The sequence below is a fragment of the Rattus norvegicus genome, chromosome 12 (genome assembly GCF_036323735.1).
Source record: "Rattus norvegicus strain BN/NHsdMcwi chromosome 12, GRCr8, whole genome shotgun sequence".
Taxonomy (NCBI): Eukaryota; Metazoa; Chordata; class Mammalia; order Rodentia; family Muridae; genus Rattus; species Rattus norvegicus.
The window spans coordinates 16,017,971-16,038,529 of NC_086030.1; the positions used below are offsets into that span (position 1 = coordinate 16,017,971).

General features: G+C 45.2%; 1 protein-coding gene across 5 annotated transcripts in view; it reads right to left on the minus strand.

Moving 5' to 3' along the window:
• The window catches only part of Cyth3 (cytohesin 3), a 122,804-nt gene that overhangs the window by 64,190 nt on the left and 38,055 nt on the right, over window positions 1-20,559 (minus strand). Inside the window, exon 1 of one of the 5 annotated variants that reach the window (XM_039089028.2) lies at window positions 16,916-16,987. Coding sequence is in view for 1 of the 2 variants with exons in the window: in XM_039089024.2 (XP_038944952.1) it covers window positions 282-531 (250 nt within the window). In the remaining variant the exon portion in view is untranslated. 5 annotated transcript variants of the gene reach the window in all.

A 20,559-nucleotide genomic window follows, 5' to 3' on the forward strand; every position in this document is an offset into this window, starting at 1 on the left:
GCTGGAACTTCATGGTTTCCATGAACACCAACAGCCTTCAACTACCAAGTACACGTCTCCACTAGGAAAAGCCACACATACACCAGGATGCTGGCAGCCACCTGGTGCCTTGTCCTCTAAGTCTGCTTCTATGCTGTGCTCAACTCAAGCCTCTGCTTTCACGATGTCAGACCAAGCCTAGCTTCCGCCCAGAGCGAAGACACCAGATCCTGTGTACGGCATCTTCAAATACGGTTTGCGCGGCCACAGTTTCTACATGATTCACGCACGCACGCCCTTACCCTTTCTGCAGCCTTTACACCTTCTGTCTGCCTGGACGGCTGTAACAAGATGCTCTTCATCAAGCGGCTTAGAAAGTACAGAAATGAATGTCTCCCAGTTCTGGAGGTTGGAGTCTACAACTGGTGTCCAAAGGAACTTCAGTGTCTGGTGAGGGCTGCTCTCAGGGTGGCCATCTTTTCGCTGTGGCCTCACGGGGTGGAAGATGCAGGCAACTCTCAGGGTCTCTTCTATGAGGGCACTGATCCCCATTCATGACCTAATCACCATCAGAGCCCCCCAACTCCCAGCCATCACCTAGGGCTAGGATTTTTTATGATGTGTATTATGTGCGTGAGTGTTTTGCCTGCACGTGTGTATGTGCGTGCCTGGTGCTCCTGGAGGCCAGAGGAGGGCATCTGATGCCCTGGAACTGAGGTTACGTGAGATTCCATGTGGGTGCCGGGAACCAGACCTGGCCTTTCTGCTAGAGCAGTAAGTGCTCTTGACCACCAGGCTCCTAGCTATCCAGCTAGGAGTAAGGGTAGGGAAGATGGTGCTAGGGTTTCAACAGATGCACTCCGGAGCTGGACGAGGTGGTACACACCCATAGTTCCAGCTAGTCAGAAGGCTGAGGTGAGAGGAGCACTTCAGCTAGGAGTTCAAAACCAGGCTGAGTGAGTGTGCTTGTTGCTGGTTGAATCCAGAACCGCACGCCAGCTAGTTAGGGCCACTGTGAATCATGAAGCACCTGAGAGCAACTACAACCTATGGCTTCACTCTACTTTTCAGAGAGCTGCCATCAGCTCTTCCTTCCACAGGGAAGTCGCTTACCTGAAAGTGGTGACTAAATGCAGTCCCTTTCAACTCTCATTCAGTCTTCTGACTTCTGAAAGTCAAGTATCCTCCATGACCCTCAAGGACAGAAGCCCCACTCCAGGGTGAGCAGTCTCCCTTCTCTCAATGATTTATGGCGTGTCCAACTACTGTGAGGGAATACTGCTCTCAAGAGCTCCAAGCACAGAGATAGCTCCATCCACAAGTTGCCTGCCTCACGAACATGAGCACTTGAGTTCAGTAGCCCAGCATTCATATAAAAGGCAAGCATAGCAACATATGTCTGTCACTACAGTGCTGGGGAGATTGAGACAAGAGGCTCCCTGAATCTTGATGGCTCACGAGCTTTAGCTCAATCACTAAGTTGCAGATTTACAGTTTACACTGAACGGCTGGCTCAGGGGTTAGGAGCAGCTGTTCCTACAGAAGACCTGAGGCCAGTTCCCACACCCAGACCGAGTGCCTCATAACTGCCTAACCCTGGCTTCAGGAGATCCTGCGTGCTCTTCTGGCCTCCGTGGGCATTCACACACACAGTACAAAGACAAACACATACATAAAACTTCAGGGGCTCAGAGATGGCTCAGTAGCAGCTAAGAGAACTTGGGGCTGGTTCAGAGGACCTGGATTCTGCTCCTCGCACCCACATGGGAGTGTACAACTGTCCTTGATTCAAGTCTCGGGATGCCCTGACCTCTTCTGGCCTCCACAGGTACCAGACATGCATCCCATGCACAGACACTAGCAAGACAACCATACACATAAAATGAAAAGTAAAAATTCAATTTAAAACAAAAATCTTTTAAAGGTAAAGGGTCTAGAGAAATGGATCAGAGGTTAAGAGCACTTGTACCTCTAGAAGAGGACCCAGGTTCAATTCCCAGTAACCACGTTCACAACCATATGTAACTTCAGTTCCAATGGATCCTCTTCTTCTAGTCTCCCTGGGCACCAGGCAGCCATATGGTATACATACATATATTGAGGCAAAATACCCATACACATAATAAAGTAATTTTCTAAAGGACACACTACATTTGGTACAGACACTTACCTGACTCCAGTACCACAGGGCCTTGCTTCAAGTCCTCTCAGAAGTCTACACACAAATCACCTTACTTTAAGTCAAGTAGTATGAGTAGAACTGTTGGGGTCAGGCCCTCGGAGCACAAGGGGAATGAAGAGAACACAAGGCACAGGGCCTGGAGAGCAACAGAGGCTCCAGAAGTCTCCAGAGGACAGCTTGGGCCCACTGATAATAAATCAGGAGCACGTGACATCACTAGCTGAGGCAAAGCACTATCTCTTCATCCATTCTGCTCTGGTCTCTACTTTAAGACATGCTCAGGGGCTAGAGAGAAAACTCAGTAGACACAGTAGGGACCTGCAACTACATAAGCCAGGTATCCCAAAAGTGTGCGTGTGTGTGTATGTGTGTGTGTGTGTTTTCCCTAGTACTAATAATGTAGAGACAGGAGGATCCCTAGAACTCACTGGCCAACTAGCCTAACCAACTGGAAATATTAGAGACTGAAGGGAAAACAGGGACATCAGCCTCTGGCCCTATACACAGATACACACAAGCCGGAAGTAAGTGCTTATTTTCGAAGGAATCACTGCTAATTACCTGGGTCTCAACTCATGGGAACTGGAAGCCTCAATTTCATCTAATTTCCAGAGAAGACAGGAGAGGCAAAACACAAAATAGAATTTCATGACACTCAGGGAAGCATTTGCCCTTTGTTGCTGGAACAGGGCCTGCACACCAATTTGCCTGGGATGTACAATTAGTGGAATTGGCTCCCTGCAAACATTCTAATTTACAAAAGAAAACATTGTAACTATCTAAGGTAAACTGTTATATTTTATCAAGCACCCTTAGGAATGGTTGTCATTCAAACCCAGGAAACAGACTATAGCTACCAGGATACAAATTAACTATCAATATTTTAAGTCAGATGTGTTCTTTTTTAAATTAATTGCTTTTAAGTACATGTTCATAAAAATGTTAAGCATCATGAAACTTGGTATCTATGTAATTGCTTCATTTATAGTCAAAAGAAATAACCCTGGGGCTTGCAGTCAAGCATAGCCCTCCCTCGCAGGTAACTACTTAGCAGTTTCCATTAAAGGAAATTCCTTACTCTTAAAAAGAAAAGGGTGGAGGAAAAAACAGTCAGATTAAGAAGTGACTGCTAATACCCAAGATGAAGCTCCCTAGGGAGGATGCCAGGGAGGGAATGCAAAGTGCAGTAGAACGGAAACGACCTACACATATAGAGAAGTGTACTGTGCTAGAGTCGATGTAGTAAAGCCCTAGGCTGGGGAGAGCTTTCGGGGCAGCGTAGACTTTGGGTTCTACTCCCAGCACCAAAGACAGGTGTGGGTAGGAAGAGAAGAAAGATCAGGAAATGGGAGACCTGCTCTGTGGTACAACTGCTGTGTGACACTACAGTAAAAACATGCATGCTGGAACGTATTTGTAGAACCGATACCAGTAACATGAAAGCCAATCTACACCATGGATGTACCCCAGTGGACTCCCACCTGGCTACAGTTTACGTCCAATGGACAATGGATGTTAAGGGCTTGGTTATCAGCTGACAGTCTTTGGAGAGGTGACAGTGTCATGAAGGTTCTGACTTTATCAACAGACTACTTTCCATGGTAAGACTGCTTGGAAAAGGAGGATGCTGAAAGGCACGGCTCCCATGAGGTGAGCAACTGTCCTCCACCAATGCTCTTCCGCCATGACGTTCCTACCTTACCATGGGTCCACAAACACCAGGCCAAGTGGCCACAGACCGAAACTTCTCAAGCTGCACAGCAAGATAAATCCTTTCTTCCTCACTCTGTCAAGGCAACGAGCAGGGGACTAACAGATGAACTCACCACATGTACTGCTACAGCGGGGGCGTTAACCATGGGGAGAAAAAGTAGGCGGGGCAGAGGGTGCAGAGTTCCTGCTTATCTTCAAGAATGTGTTCTGTGACCTCTAAGAGACACCTAAAACTACACAGAGTACCAGTGTGTGTGTGTGTGTGTGTGTGTGTGTGTGTGTGTGTGTGTGTGTGTGTTCCTACATAGACATCTGTAGTGGGTTGATCTGATGCTGCTTGACTTCTAATGCTAAATACTGGTTCCTCAAGATGTGGTTGTCCCTGATGAGCGAATCCCCACATTTTCAAGTGATGCCATGTGAACCTTCTCCCTAGATTAACTGGTCAATAAAAGGCCTGTGACTGGGCAAGGGAAAGAGAAAGTTTGAGAGACAGGGTCGCAGGTAGAGAGAGGAGAGGAAGAAGTGAGAGGAGAGGAAGATGCCATTGGACCAGAACTGTGTGGCCAGGAGAAACAGCAAGTAACAAAGGGGCATTTTTGCTGGGGAATAAGTTAGTATAGCCTAGATCTGCCCAATCAAGGAATATGGTTTATAAATAAAATATCTGGACTGTGTGTCTTTTATATGGGCTTATTAGAATTGTAAATTCTTACTCCAGATATCTCAATAAGGTTTGTCTTACTATTTAGGTACTATAGGAGAGTAAAAGGTTAACTGACTGTTGTAACATATTGTAATAAAAAGTTGCTTAAAAAGTAATGAATAGGGGCTGGGAATTTAGCTCAGTGGTAGAGCGCTTACCTAGGAAGCGCAAGGCCCTGGGTTCGGTCCCCAGCTCCGAAAAAAAGAACCAAAAAAAAAAAAAAAAAAAAAAGTAATGAATAGTTCTAGAACTTTCCATTTGGTATTTTGAGACCAAGGTGAACCATGAGAAAGTGAAACTGCAGGAAATAAACCCACACACAGCAAAGGGCAGAGGATGGAGGTGTTGCTGAATAAGGGAACTCCCCACAGTCTGTTCAGTTCTGTTACCTAAACTGTTTTAAAAGACGTCTGTTAAAAAGACTACGTCTCTAGAATCAAGAGGCTAAGGCAAGACCAAATCTGAAACTACCATAGGCTACTCAAGACCTTGTCTTAAAAAAGGGGGGGAAACTGGGGGAACTTGTTTCTCACCCTCTCTGGTCTCTACACATCACCACCCACAATGCCTAGGGTCACTGGGCCCTCAGCTCTGCCCTCTTTCTTTTTAACAAACACAAGTTCCCAATGTTTCAATTCACCACCTACAAGTAAGTTAATGACCTCTAAAGTTGAAGGCATAGCTAACTGTCAACTTGAGAGTATTCTAAAATCATCAATGGAAGGGAACCTCTGGGCACGTCTGTGAGTAGGTAAGCTGAATCAGAAAGACTCGCTCCAAATAGGGAAGGCTGTATCCTGTGAACTGCGTAAAAAGAGAAAGGCATCTGAGTGCCAGGGTCCGTCTTCATTTCCTGACGACAGACAGGGTACACATCTGCCTGACGGTCCTGCTGCCATGCCTTCCCTGCAATGACAGCTGTACCCTCAAACTGTGAGCCGAATTCTTTCTCCCTTAAGTGGCTTTTGTGGGGTATCTGATCACCAGGACAAGAAAAGTAACTAACACAGCTCAGCGTAACCTAACGTTGAATTAGAATACCAATGGCCTCTGAGACCAACACCTCACAGAAAACACTGCGTTATCTCTTTCATCTCTTTGTAGTGAAATACCAGAAGACTTGTGATTGGAGATTGTCAATTAGCTAGTGTGGGCAACAAAAGCTACAGAAAATATGAGAAGTACCAAGAATATGTAGTAACTTTTTCCCAAGTTCTGGGTTGTTATTGCTTTTATGCACTTGTTAAAGCGTGTTAAATCATTGTGACTTCTGTTCCACTACAACTCAATACCTGAACCATACATGCTTATTCTTTCCCCCTGGACAGGGTATCCCTGTAGAGTCCTAGCTGGCCTGGTACTGTAGACCAGGCTAGCCTCAAATTCAGAGACTCCCCGCCCCTGCCTCCAGAGTACTGGGATTAAAGGCCCCATCAGTGCATCACTGCTGACCTCAGCTGCTGCCGTGCCGGGCCTCTCACCTCTCCCTTCATTGCTGTTTATCACAGGACCGAGATCCTAGAGAAAGCAATGCCTTAAGAGATGTGCTCAGACCCTAACTCAGCTCCACCCTCTAAGAAATTCATAAAGATCTATTTAAAAAGACCCCACAAGAATTTGGGGGTGAATCATAGATTATCAAAATTCTAAATAGATATGGTCCCATCAGTACCCTCCATAAAATGACACCTGCTTAAACACTTCCTAAAACAGGGCTGGGGAGGTTACTGCACTGGGAAAACATCTGCTGACACAGACAACCCAAGTTCAGCTCTCCAGACCAAGTAGCACCATCTGCATTACCCCAGTAGAGTGGGGGGGGGGGGGGTAGAAACAGGAACATTCCAGTATTAGCTAGCCAATCAACCCAGCCAATGAGCCCCAGGCTGAGCAGCAGAGGAAGGCACCTGAAGCTGGCCGCTGGTCTTCACAAGTAAAGACACGACTTCATGACACATACGTGAGCACACAAAATCTCTAAACGACACAGCAAGAGTGTTTAGTTACACTCTGAACAAATAGAGGGGAGACAGACCACAGCATGTCTGACTGGAGGGCCCAACCTCATAATCTGTTTCACTTCATCTTCTTCCTCTGATGTGAGATGCCTTTGTCTTAGTTTAAATCTTCTAGTAGGTAGGTTACCTTTAGAGTATCTTTTTAAACCACAGTACTATTAAATTTCTGTAGTTATCAATGTCAAAAGTCTGGGTCCTTACCTTCTCCCAATACTTCCTGAGCGTCCCCACCATCAACTTGCCAGCCTCTCTAATTCCCACACTCACTTTGTTAGGGCTACTGACCCTGTATACTGTAACTGTTTATCTGTTACTGGTTTATCCTCTCTCTGGATTCACTCAAATGGTTACGTTTATAACTAGACACACTTATGGTTAAATTTCAATGACAGTGCTTTGGTTTCAATATCACAACTTCTCATTAGTTATTTCAACCTTTTTGCCATTAACCAGACCGACCCTTACTATGTTGCCAGGCTGACCTTGAATGCTCTCATTTCAGCCTTTCTGGAAGCTGGATCTCAGGCACACCAATTAAGTCTTTTCGTTGGGGGTCTACGATGAAAAACTTGTCTCCTTTTACTGAAAAACTCCCAGATGGCGTCAGGAAGATCCCAGAGAAGACCCCACATCCTTGAAGAGAAAGGACACGCTGGTGCCTAAGACGTTAGTCCAAGGATAGGCGAGCTCTCACTGAAGCCCAATGCTAGCTCTGCCCTTTGCGTGTGCATGTGTGCAGGAGGTCGGAGGTCAATGTAGACCTTTTTACTCTTCTGTCTTACTTCTGAGACAGGTTCTCTCCCAGACTAGACTGGCTAACCAATGACCTCTGGGGGGATCTCTATGCCCCACACCTGACTTCTGCATTAGGGCTGGAGATACAACTCTGCTCCTCTCGTTTACACAGCGAATACCTCAGGGCTGAGCCATCTCACCACACTCCTAGCTCTACCTTCTTTGCAGTTTCAGGGAGTGCCTTCCTGTTGTCTTTACAAATTAACAATTAGGGCGATTGATTCTTAAATACAACCCTTTTCTCTCCTAAAAACTCTCAGCTTACTCTACCCAGCAATATTGTAGGAGTCTGAAAGAATCCTGACGCCCCCTCCCTAAGAAACTTCCACACACAGACATTTGCTTTAGCGGAGCTCTTCTTGGGTCCTTTATCCTGATATGTCTTTCTTTTTGCTAATTTCAACTAACGCAGAATAAGCCCATTGAATATACAAAAGCATCTGGTGTTTTTCTTTCAAGTCAAAGATACTTTTTCCATTGTACCTCCGATTACTGTTTCTGGTTTGTTTTGGTATCTTCTCAGGAACAATACTTATTTAGATCACAGCACTAATTTAACTTCCCACATGGCCAATTTTCTTCCTCATGGATCCTAGTAGAGTTTAAAATTCTGCAAATGGGGGTTAGGGATTTAGCTCAGTGGTAGAGCGCTTGCCTAGAAAGCGCAAGGCCCTGGGTTCGGTCCCCAGCTCCGAAAAAAAGAAAAAAAAATTCTGCAAATGCATTTAGTAATAGTAGTTTCTTTCTCTTGGCTTATTCATTTCACCTCATAATTCTGTCTCTCAATCAACTGGTTTCCAACTTGGCCAATGGCCTTTTCCATCTTAAAAAGATTGTGTGTGTGTGTGTGTGTGTGTGTGTGTGTGTGTGTGTGTGTGTACACACGTGTACACAGGCATGACTGTGTCAAATGTATGCAGTATCTATGGAAGTCAGAAGAGGGCAGTGGATCCCCTGAAGTCACGGGAAGAGGGTGCTAGGAACCTTGCAAGAGCAGCAAGCACTCTCAACTACTGAGCCAAATCCTTATCCCCACCCCTTTAACATTTAATCCATTTATTTCCCTCCTTCTATTTTATTAAAATCAACAAAAAGGACATTTTATCTAAAATTTTCTTCAAGTTTCTATTGGTTTTTTTCCAGAATCACATTTCAGAACCTGTATCCTCCTCCATTTTATTTTGGCAGCGAGCTGTTTCTATTGTTAATAAACAATGGTTTCCAAGCCCAAGCTTCCCTCATCCACCCCAAACAGAGTGGCTGGCCCTGCTTGTAACACTGCCAAGTTTGTCCGGGTTTGTTTTGTTTTACTTTTCTACCTCTTATGTGTGAGCAGGAGGGCTGTATACACCTAAACCACGCGAGCACTCCACAGGTAGTCCAGCTTCATCCCTCAGACATTTTGTCAGTCTCCTTGGAGAAACCCATCCGTCGCTTCTGGATCCTGATGTCTGTACCTAACTGACCTGGTTTCCACTCCAGGTGGCTGGAAGCTGCTCCAGGGAGAAGACTTCGGCACGGAGGCAGCAGCCCTAGTACGTCTGAGCATATGGAGCCCACATGTGTCCAATGGCCTCCCAGGCCAGCGGCTCCTGACACCAATTAGTGCAGGAACAAACCCACCCCTGGCTGTCTGCAGTCACTTGGGATCCATCATCCAGCCCTTCCTACTTCCCAAATTAGCAGGGCCCATATCTCGGTTTACATTGTTTCACGCAGCGCCGAACCCTTAGGAAACAGTAAATGAGTCAGGCCCTGATATTTCTTCACCCGATCCCACCTAGGATGAGTCAGCTTTTCACTCTTCTCCCTCTCAGTCACTTCTATCAGAAGCTGCTGATTCAAGAGGAAGGAAGACTGGAAGTCAGGGAATTCTAGCACCTATTCACTTACCCCACCCCGCCCCCAACAAATTGCGAATGATCATTTTTTAAAGTATTCTTCCATCTTCTCAAGTCTCTTTCTTTTGGAGTCAGCTATACTTTCTAAAAATATTTTGAATTAAATCCCTCTCATGCTGCTGGGTTTTTCCACCCATCTGGATATCCTTGCTGTCTGCACACATTTAAAAGTGAGATAGAGTTAGCTTTGAGGCATCTTTCAGCGTTGTAGGCAAGTGTCTTCCCTCAGTCGATTTCCTCTTAAGGTTTGCATTTTGAGTGAGAACGTGCATTAACTTTGGGGTTCATAAACAAAGCCTAGACACTACCTTCCATCATGGTGAAAGGTCAGATAAAGGCTGACGGGCTCAGAAGCCCTCAGAAGGCAAAAATAAAAATAAGCAACTTTATTTGGGTTCTCAGGATATATCCAGAAGCCCCAATTTCCCTCTAAACAGAGAATTTAATTTTTGTAGAGAAACGTTTGCCTGAGAATAAATATCTATCAACTATGCCCTTACTAAAGAGGAAAGGGAACAAACAGAGGGAAGAGTGTGGGGAACATTCTGGAACAATGGCTTCCAGATGGCCTTTTGAATCCAGTGTGTGTGTGAAACAATTCCCACACTTGCTGCCCTTGCACAAGCATAGCCTTGTAAAGGGGCTGCCAAGAGCCCTTCCTGCTTCTTCTAAATCCCCATTCTCACACCACATCATGGAGCACAGCTTTCCATCCCAACACTCTGGAGGCAGAGGCAGAAGTATCAATTCAAAGCCCATCTTGGCTACAAAAGAACTATCTCAAAAAATAACCCCTATTTTGTTTGATCTGTTGGTAAGTTTCCAATTTCTTGTTCCTTCTAACAGCTTATTTCTCCCCCTCTACAGAAGGGGTCTCCACTTAACATGATGAATCCATCCACCATGTGTATCAGAGGGCCGCAGTGCCACGTACCTTTAATCCCTGGAGGTAGAGGCAGGAGACTCTATGTGAGTCTAGCTAATTTATAAAATGATACCCTGTTTCAAAGAGATGCTTGATATAGATAGATAGATAGATAGATAGATAGATAGATAGATAGATAGATAGATATAGTGAGATGATTACCATTTAAGCCAATTGTCATGGCCAAATCAGTGACCGAACGTGATAAAGGCTAAGACTGGTGAGTTTCAAGTATTCAGTGCAATATTAACCAGTCACCATGTATGCAATGGCTACCAGAAGTTACTTAGAATGCCACCATCTCCCTACTTGCCCCTCCATCACCTTTTCCTAGTCTTTCTTTCTGTGAGCTGTCTGTAACCTTGCTATCTGTCAGGGCTTCAGGGTGAACAGGGGATGAAGGTCTGGCATCCAGTGTCCTCTGCTGTGGGCATGGTGGAGTCCCGCAGAAGTACATCTTCCACAGTTCTGTTAACGATTTATCTCAGGCCCTTGTATCTATGCACTGGCCTTCAGAGTAAACCACCTTCCAGACAGCACGCTTCTGCCTCACGTGCTGCTGCCTGCGGACACTGAAAGCCACTGCTCCACGTGTAGGGATACCTACCTGAAATGCAACTGCATCTCTTCCTGTGTGGGCGGGGCAGGGTGTGTTCCCATGTGCACTGGGCTTCCCTGTCACTCTTCACCCTATTGAGTGTATGGCTGGGGTGGGGAGGGGCACCATGGCCTGTCTGTGGAAGTCAGAAGACAGCTGTCAGGGATTGGCCCTCACCTCCCACTTGCTGCGGCAGGCTCTCCCCCGTTTCTGCAGTCGGCTGGATGGAGAACGTCTGCACAGCTCTCCTGGCTCTGCCTCCCACCTCACAGGGCAGTGCTGGATTAAGGGCGCTTGCTGGCTACCACACCAGCTTTCTTACATGAGCTCCAGAAACTGAACTCAGGTTCTCAGGCTTAGGCACCAGGCACTTCTACCCACTAAGCCATGCGTCAGCCCTTGCCTCATTCTTTGGTACAAACTGATGAACCTAGAGCTTGCCTTTTCACTAGGCTGGCTAGACAACAAGTTCCCAGGACTTCTCCACCTCTCTCCAGCCCCTAGTCCTGGAGATGCAGACGCCTGTCCAGCTTTAATTTAGGTTCTGGGGATCAAATTCAAAGCATCCTGTTCGTACAGCAAGCACTTTAACAACTCAAACCAATCCGCTCCCCTCACAGGAGATGCTGGGGGCTGGGTCTACAGCTTGCATGATCCCAGGGCGCTGAACCCTGCCACAACACAAATGACCCTGACAGGGGAAAGGAGTCAGGCACCAAGGCCCTGTGGTGTACAACCACACTCACATGAAATGAGTTAGATAAGCAGTAGCCAGGTGGAAAGACTGGAGATAAGGACAGGCCTCTGAGGTGATAAAAATGGGACGGTGGGGATAGTGCACCGTCTTTAAAAATTGAGACAAGTAGGGGTTGGGGATTTAGCTCAGCGGTAGAGTGCTTGCCTAGCAAGCGCAAGGCCCTGGGTTCAGTCCCCAGCTCCGAGAAAAAAAAAAAAAAATTGAGACAAGTGTCTCATATAACCAGGCTAGTCCTGACCTCTGAGTACTTACACTCCTCATCTTCCTACCTCCACCCCCATACCCTACCCCAGCCCTCCCACACTGGGATTACAGATCTCAGCAGCACATCCAGATGCAGCACTGGGAATAGAATGCTGATTCATTCGTGCTACGCACTGAGCTACATCCAAGCCCTCAATTGCAAACTTTAAAAGGCTGGCATTTACAGGCGGGGGATTGTACCTAGCAAATGCAAGGCCAGGCCCTGGGTCAATCCTAACACTGTGTCCCCCACCAAATGTTACTGTTATGACATGAATTTTAGTGCTTTAAAAAAAAATAGGCATTTTATTGCCAAAGAAACTAAAAGGTTACAATCCTGATTCCTGTTAGCTTTTAAGATATAAAACTAACAGATCTTTGATGATATAGAAAACAAAACAAAACCCCAGCAAGACAACCATTTATAAATAAGCGAGCTATCAGACTACTCTAATTTAAACAAATAAAAGGTAGGGAGCACTGGTGAGCCAGCAAGTGGGAGGCATGCAGGAGGCGTCTCCCTTGTGAAGCTGCTCCTCTCAGTGGAGGCAGAAAACCAACTTATGAAGACCAAGGAGACAGGGCCACCGTACTGTAAAGTAGATAAGAAGGCTTGGAAATCTTGCCAGTGCTGGCACAGACCCAGCAACACTGTCATTAAGAGTCATAAGAAGAGACTCTGGTCCCTTAAATTTGTCCAGCAGTGCTAGCTAGCCCATTATACCCGCAAAAGCACTGCCAGAGCTTTTCTATAAGTCTAAAGAGCCTTTAGACAGTGGACATTTCTGTGCTAATGTGTATGTACTGCTAATGCCCTGAGCCACAGACACATAGATCCAAAAATAGTACATGGGGGTTTTCAAGGAAACCTGCCTATAAAATCAAATCTAAGAAGACTAAGAAGGCTTCCACAGACCGCATGATTGCTTCACAGGCAGCACTGGTCTCAAATAGCCCCCAAACAGGATGTCTGGCTACAATTAGAAGAAATATGAGAAATGTGACTCCCACACACACACAAAAGAAAAACAACATGTACGAGATGCACAAGTGTGTGAAAGCCACTAGCCTTCCAATCAGTCCACTAATCACAAAACTATTTCCCTTCAGTTACAGGGTGAGAATATATAGGTTGGTTCTTAAAAGATGCCCAGATCCAACGACTTTCTAGTAGACAGACTTAAACAGATGCCAATTAAAATTCTCATTGAACTGCTGATTCCGAACTTAATAGCTTGATGGTAAATGCACACATAGGAATATTCCAGGAAAAAAAATGAAAGCGAACCTGGCTTTCTTTAGCGGAGTGGTGCTGGCTCTAACCCACCGTCACCCCATAGCGTGTTTTGAAGAATTCTCACTCTGTTTTGCATGAGGCGCAGTTGGGTCCTCTGGGTTCTCACATGTTACTATTTTCTGCCTCCCACTGAAAATGTGTCAGCCTCACGTACACTCTCTGGTTCCATGGTGTGTGCATAATATTAAAAGGGAAAAAAACTAAAACGCCTACTAGACTAGTCACAAACAGAATTAATACTTCAGAATGGAATTTAAATCAGCCTCTGAACAGGAGACTCCTAGATCCTGTTGCTATTTCTTGAATGCTTTCATACGGTGTCATTTTTTTCCCACCCTGCCCTTTTCCTTTATTGAATTTTCATACAATGAGTTTGCTATGGCCATCACCGGATGTAAGAACAACAACAAAAAGTTACAGCTGGATCCTGTATTGGCTTCAGCTGCAGCTACAGTTGAGTTCTTTTTTAAAGGCCGTGGAAAGGCACCAAGGGAGGGAAAAAAGACTTTCCACAGAGAGTTCAAGTTTGCTTATATCCCAGGACACAATGTCGAAGAATCTCTTTTATGTTATAGAACTACAGCTTGTCTAAGTTCCCTTCACTGTAAAACCCTGGCCAAATATTCAAATAAAATCTTCACTATATTAAACCAGACCAGTAACCACCTGCATATAGGTACGAGTCTAACAAGCCAGTGGGCCAGCCAGTTCAAAGTTCATCCACACACCCAGGCCACTGGCATCTGAGCTATCTGGTCACTTCTTCTGGTGACTAACTTAGGCCACATTTACCAAAAACCACAAAAAATGAATACAACTTTGACCCTGAATTTATACGATGATTTTAACATATCTGTAATGACAGTGGCATTATGAAGAAACTAAGCAGAGTATATCTCTGGCTCATATGGGCAATCTAGTCTACAGTACACAAAGAACAGGAGGCAGTGCGACCATACTCATCAAGAAAGAGGGGAACTGAAAGACTATATGACAGAAATCTTAATCAGACTTAACATGTAAAAAAAATAAACAGCCAGGCTGGAAGGATGGGTGGCTCAGCAGCTAAGAGCACTGGCTTCCTCTTCCAGGGGACCCAGGTTAGAGTCCCAGCACCCACATGGCAACTCACACATATACCATATAGCTTGTCTGCACATACATACACACACATATACCATTTAAATTATAGAAAGAGGAAGAAAATTAACAAAGTGTCAGCAATTCGGATGAAGAACATTAACAAATGGAACTTGACTGAACTGCTGACTCTGACCTTAACGGCTCAATGATAAATGTTAGGACTATATGTTGTAGCCTTCTTTTAAAACATGTATACTTAAAGACATGCAAAGTACAGCTTGGAGAGAAATTACATTGCCAGTCATGTTTTTCCTGCACCCCCAAAACAGAAGCTACTCCAGCTCACTCTTGTTCGCCCCGTGAAGCGGGTCAGGCAAGGGGCTTATTAATACAACGAGGGCTGGTAGACCTGTCCACTATTTGAGGATTTCACCTAGAGTTCTAAACCTTTTACTTCACAGATGAGAAATTTAAAGCTCAAGGAAAGTAACTTACACAAATGAAATAGAAACAATATATATGTTGATGCCAAGTGCAACTAGCAGGGTCAGCATGCCCACATACATGTCTATGCATGTAAGAACACAAAGTACAGACAAGGATTCGGAAGTCTCAGACTTCACAGCCGACACTTCTGCCATGAAGGAGAGGACTGATTTATTGTCAGTGCCTGACCTAGAATATAGGAAATGGGTAAAACTGTTAAGTCACAGACAACGGGACGTGTCTTAGGGAGGAATGGCTGCACGGCTATCTCCAGCGGTACAATTCCAATCATGTCAGCCAGGAAGATGAGAGCTGGTATCGGAAAAGGCTCAAGTGCTGTGGCAATCCTACAGTTCCAGACGCCAGTTAACTCATGGAAGTCACTATCTCTACATGGACGAAGAGGAAAGGCACATTTCAAACATTAACAACTAAGAACATCAAGTTCAGAGGTTGGGGATTTAGCTCAGTGGTAGAGTGCTTGCCTAGGAAGCGCAAGGCCCTGGGTTCAGTCCCCAGCTCCGGAAAAAAAAAAAAAAAAAAAGAACATCAAGTTCAATCCACACAGAATAGAAGCCAGCCTCTCTGGCTTGTATGTGACAGTGTGCCCAGGTCAGTGTGGCAGCTCGAGCCTGCCAGCCTTCTTCTCTTTTATCAGCGACAGGTGGGCGCCCTACCAGCAACACTTACAATTCTCTGGTTATGGAAAAGACACACCTGTAAAAACCCGTTCCTGTATCTTCCATCACTAATCCACTAAAAGCAACACAAAAAACAGCCACCCCAAACGCCTGAAACTGGAGCGCTCTGGAGGACATGTTCTGCTAATGCAGCAGCTCTGAGAGCACATGAGTTCTCAACCTCTGGGCTGCCTGCACCGTGCTTCACTATGGCTGTGCTGAGGAAGGAGCCCCGAGCCTCACACTGTGAGCTACTAAGTCTGCTTGACCAGACTGAATTCTTTTCTGCCCTATCAAAACCTTTTATAAGTAAATCCGGAAAGCCAAATAAATACAAGTTTTTGATGTGGTATTCCATGAAACCTCTTCTAAAATAAATGATCTCCACCCCTCTTCAGATGCAAGACCAAAATAATTCATAAAAATTGACAGGAAGACAGCAAGCGCAATCATCCTCAACCGTGAAGGAGAGAGGTAGAGGCGATGTCCAGGTTAGCAGAGCCTTAAAATCTAAACACCAAATGCCAAAGCATTAATGTGGCAGGATCCCGGGGGAAAGAGCTTATGTTCTTTCCAGATTTAAAAAGAAAATTAGTCATGTTCTGCATGTCCAACCACATTACTAAGGCACTTTATGGAACAGAACTTCTAGCCCAGCAGCCAAGTGAGGGCGGGACACATATGTCCACTTTGACTCTGCTCCCCTTAACGGTTGTCATCAGGAGTGAAGGCCATGGGATAAAGTCTGGAGACCAAGAGGCAGAGCAGACTGAAGGGAAGGAGGGAAGGAAGTACGAGCCTTCCACTACCCATGGGACTAGTGTAGAGCCCAGCCCTATCTCAGATGAAAGAAACTACACAGAGCCAGCCTTTACAAAAGAAGAACACGGAGCTTTCGATCATGTCGCTCTGGGAAGTACAGACAGCCTCTGATTCCTGAGAAAAGGCAGAGCTGTAGAGGCTTGTCCTACATGAAGATTCTCTCTCTCTATGGTGGTGAAAGGCATCCTTTTCTTCTCAAATCATTCATGCTCTCTCTCAACAATGCAGTCTGTATTGAATTAGAGTCTGCAATCACTCAGCCTCCCACACGTGGATATACAGCCTTGTCATGTGAGCAGGCCAAACATCTAAAAGACGCTACGATCCTCTATTTTCCCATACTCTAACACAAACAAAAATGAATTCATTTGTCTGATCTCTTCTCAACTCAGAAAGATTTTAATCTAATTAGTGAAATTTGGCAAAGGGCATTCTTGATCAGTTTCCTTTATTTCCCTTCTGCTGAGAACTAAAAGAGAGTCCTGTCTTCTAACAGAATGCTATGTTGTCAATGCCTGCACCACTATTCCTCACTGAATTAAAAAACAATTATGCTTGACAGAACAGTAATCATAGATGTCTGCCAAATGCAGTTATAAATATATCCTAAGCATACAAAAACATAATTTTGTTTATATATTTTTTGTAGAACAAAGTGTTAATCTCACAAAGAAAATATAACCTACCTCAGTTTTAAGAAAGAAAAGTACATAATGATTAATATACTTACAGAAAAGGAAAATGCTTTTCTCTCTGCTCTCTACAGCAATGTGATCTTTGCTGAGTGAGAGAGAAGGAAACTTCCCTGCTGCCCTACTGCCTCAGGCCAGTCACCTCTGACTCTAAGAGACACCGCCTCTCTCTTCCTGGCCATTCCAATAAGGAATTTATTGCCCCGTGTGACAGGAAGTGCAGAGACAGCAAGGCTACCAGGGAATTAATCCAGCAAAGTCATCATCTGTAAGAGTGTGGCCTTCGAACTCACCTGGCATAAAGGATACCATGCCTGTAAACTGGCTGGCCATCAAAGCTCAACGACGCCCAGTGAATAGAAAGAACCGTATCCCCCCAGGCGGTTATTTAAAGTGGGAAATTCCCTCCAAGAAACCCCTCTACTAACGCTGACCCGCCTCCCTGGGATTGGTGATAAGCAGAAAGGCTAGACTATCAGACTCTGTGGTGTGCTGATGGGGAGATACCTTCTGCACAACTCCTGGTTCTAAGCACGAGGAAGAAAACAGGGTGGACTTGTGACAGGAGGGCAGACACAGCAATGAAGACAAGATCCCCAGAAGCAGGGCACGGAGGAGGGACAGGCTGCTCAATCCTTCTCTCCTGCTCCCCTCCCACCAATACCTAGGTCCCGGTTTTATGGCTTCAAATCACAGTATCCCTGAGGTGCTGCTTTACAGAGAAGAAAGGATTACTTAATTCCATCAGCCACCCTATTTAACTCGACTCTAGAAGTAACTGAATAGCTGCAGCTTTAGTGAACCCTCATATTATCAAACTGTGGTTGTAAACCTCCAGAATGTGAAATGATAAATGCAACCCAGATGTTCACTAAAAAAAAGAAAGAAAACAAGACTGTGTTTACTTCATAGCAACCAAATAGGCCAGCCCATTTCCTCCTTCCGAGAATCCTCAGGGGACCGCAAGCGCCACTCCAAGAGCATGTGTTTCATATGCATCTGTCCGCAGAAATAGGAAATGCCGCTGTCCAAAGTAAACGGGGAATATTATATGTTCCCATGAAAGTGAATTTAAGACTGCAGTAAGACTGTTTTCTCCAAGTTGCCAAACATCTGGATGAAAACAGGGGGGAGGGAAGTTAGTAATTACCTTTCAGCCATCATCAAAACGCTTAGTTTTATAGCACATTTCTGAGTTTATTTATCAATTACATAAGTATGTTTGTCTGCTGGGAGCTTAGTGCAGGAGCTTTATCAGCCCCTATTTGAACAGTGCTCCCGGTGACGGACTAGAACTGAGACAGCCCAGAAAGTCAATTTGCTCTGTGAAAGTAAATTACAGAATCATCTTGGCCAACTAAGTTGACTTGAGTGTGTCTCTTCTAATATTTACTCAGGGCTGAAAGACATTTATCTGAAATAAAAGCTTACTGGATAGAGTATGCAACATTTCTGAATCCCCTGAGTCTGTCTTATCATGCCATTTGAGAGCCAGACGTCAACTATAAAGTTTATGAGCACAGTTCATTTCAGAAGTCTGATGGAGACAAGAGGCATTTTCCACCCTTACTTAAATCATTTACTGTTTTCCCAAAAAGTCAAAATATTTTATGTATCTTCAGTAGATTTTAGGCTAGGTTGATAAAAATCTACTTTCAAAATGTTTAAAGAGCTGGAGAAATGGCTCAGTAGTTAAGTACACTTACTGCTTTTGCAAAGGACCAAAGTTCAGTTCCCAATATGTATTGGTGGCTCACAACTGCCTTTTAACTCTAACTCCTGGAGAGCAAAATCCTCTCTTGGCCTACACACGCACGCGCACACACACACACACACACACACACACACACACACACACACACAATTTTAATTTAAAAGAAAATCCCTACTAGATGTGGTGATATATTCCCAGAACTCCAGAGGCAGAAGCAGGCTCTATAACTTTGAGGCCAACCTGGTCTGCATAGCAAGTTTGACGCAAAACAAGAATATATAGTTCAGAACTGTCCCAAAAAAGCAGGGGGAAAAAAACCAAAGTTTTCTACTTAAAAATTGTCCTGTATTATCACAGTCCTGTATTAGAAACTGACAAACCCACTTCCTTCAAACCCTTCCATCAGTTTCTTTAAGCTCATCAACGTCTTTCCAAAGGACGGCTCCGGTCCTGCTGCCACACCCACATTTTCAGCATAAGCAATCACTTTTGCTCCCCACACAAACTCATTACTTCAGAAACATGTCTCTCTCTCTCTCTCTCACACACACTCACAAACATGAACACATGCACATGCACACACACACATGTGCGCACACACACACACATGAACACACTCACAAACATGAACACATGCACGTGCACACACACACACTCACAAACATGAACACATGCACGTGCACACACACGCATGTGCGCACACACTCACAAACATGAACACATGCACGTGCACACACACACTCACACACACACAAACATGAACACATGCACGTGCACACACACGCACGTGCACACACACACTCACAAACATGAATACATGCACGTGCACACACACACACTCACAAACATGAATACATGCACGTGTACACACACGCACGTGCACACACACACTCACAAACATGAATACATGCACGTGCACACACACGCACACACACACATACACACACTCACAAACATGAATACATGCACGTGCACACACACACGTGCACACACACACACATACACACACTCACAAACATGAATACATGCACGTGCACACACACACGTGCACACACACACATGAACACACACTCACAAACATGAATACATGCACGTGCACACACACATGTGCACACACACACGTGCACACACACATACACACTCACAAACATGAATACATGCACGTGCACACACACACACGTGCACACACACACACACACACATGAACACACACACAGAGTTTTAAATAATGAAGAGCACAGAAACTCGTCTCAGACAGACACACATGACAACACAGAAGACACGCCCAACTACAAGTAATCAGAGTCCCAGAAGAAGGATCAATGAAGAGACAATGACGGAGAATTCTGCACATCTCATTTAAGATCAAGCCTTAACACAGCCCTACCACAGAGAAAATCAGCAGCATTGACTCATCCTAAGCAGGAGAGATTAGAGGGAAGCCCCCTCTGGGCCCCGCAGGGCTGAAGGCAAACAAGAAGCCAGCGGAAGGTGAGCTGTGGGCTGTGAGCTGTGGAGGGAGCCGTACTAGCTTCAGAGGAGCAGCAAGACAGACTGACGTCTCCAGAGGCAGTGGCAGCCCATGCACAGTAATGGATGGAAGAGCCCCTTCCCTTGGAGTAAACTAGGTAACCTACACTTGTACACTCAGTAAAAGTAGTCTTTGAAGGTGGAATAGGCACACACATTTTTGGCAAAACAAACATGAACCCTCTCTTTGCTCTCCATGCCTACTCACAGAAGCTAAAAAACAAAAATCACTTTCCAACTGCAAGGTTCCTGCACTGCTAACCCTCCAAACTGTCAGTGTGTCCATTTGAGCCTTCGGAACCCCCTTTTTCCTGCTAAAAAAGCAACGAGAGTTACAGCTGTGGGGCTGGAGTGGCGGCTGGAAGGTTGGGAGCACTACCTTCTTCCATAGGTCCTGAATTCACTTCCCTGCACTCACACAGTGGCTCACGATGTCTA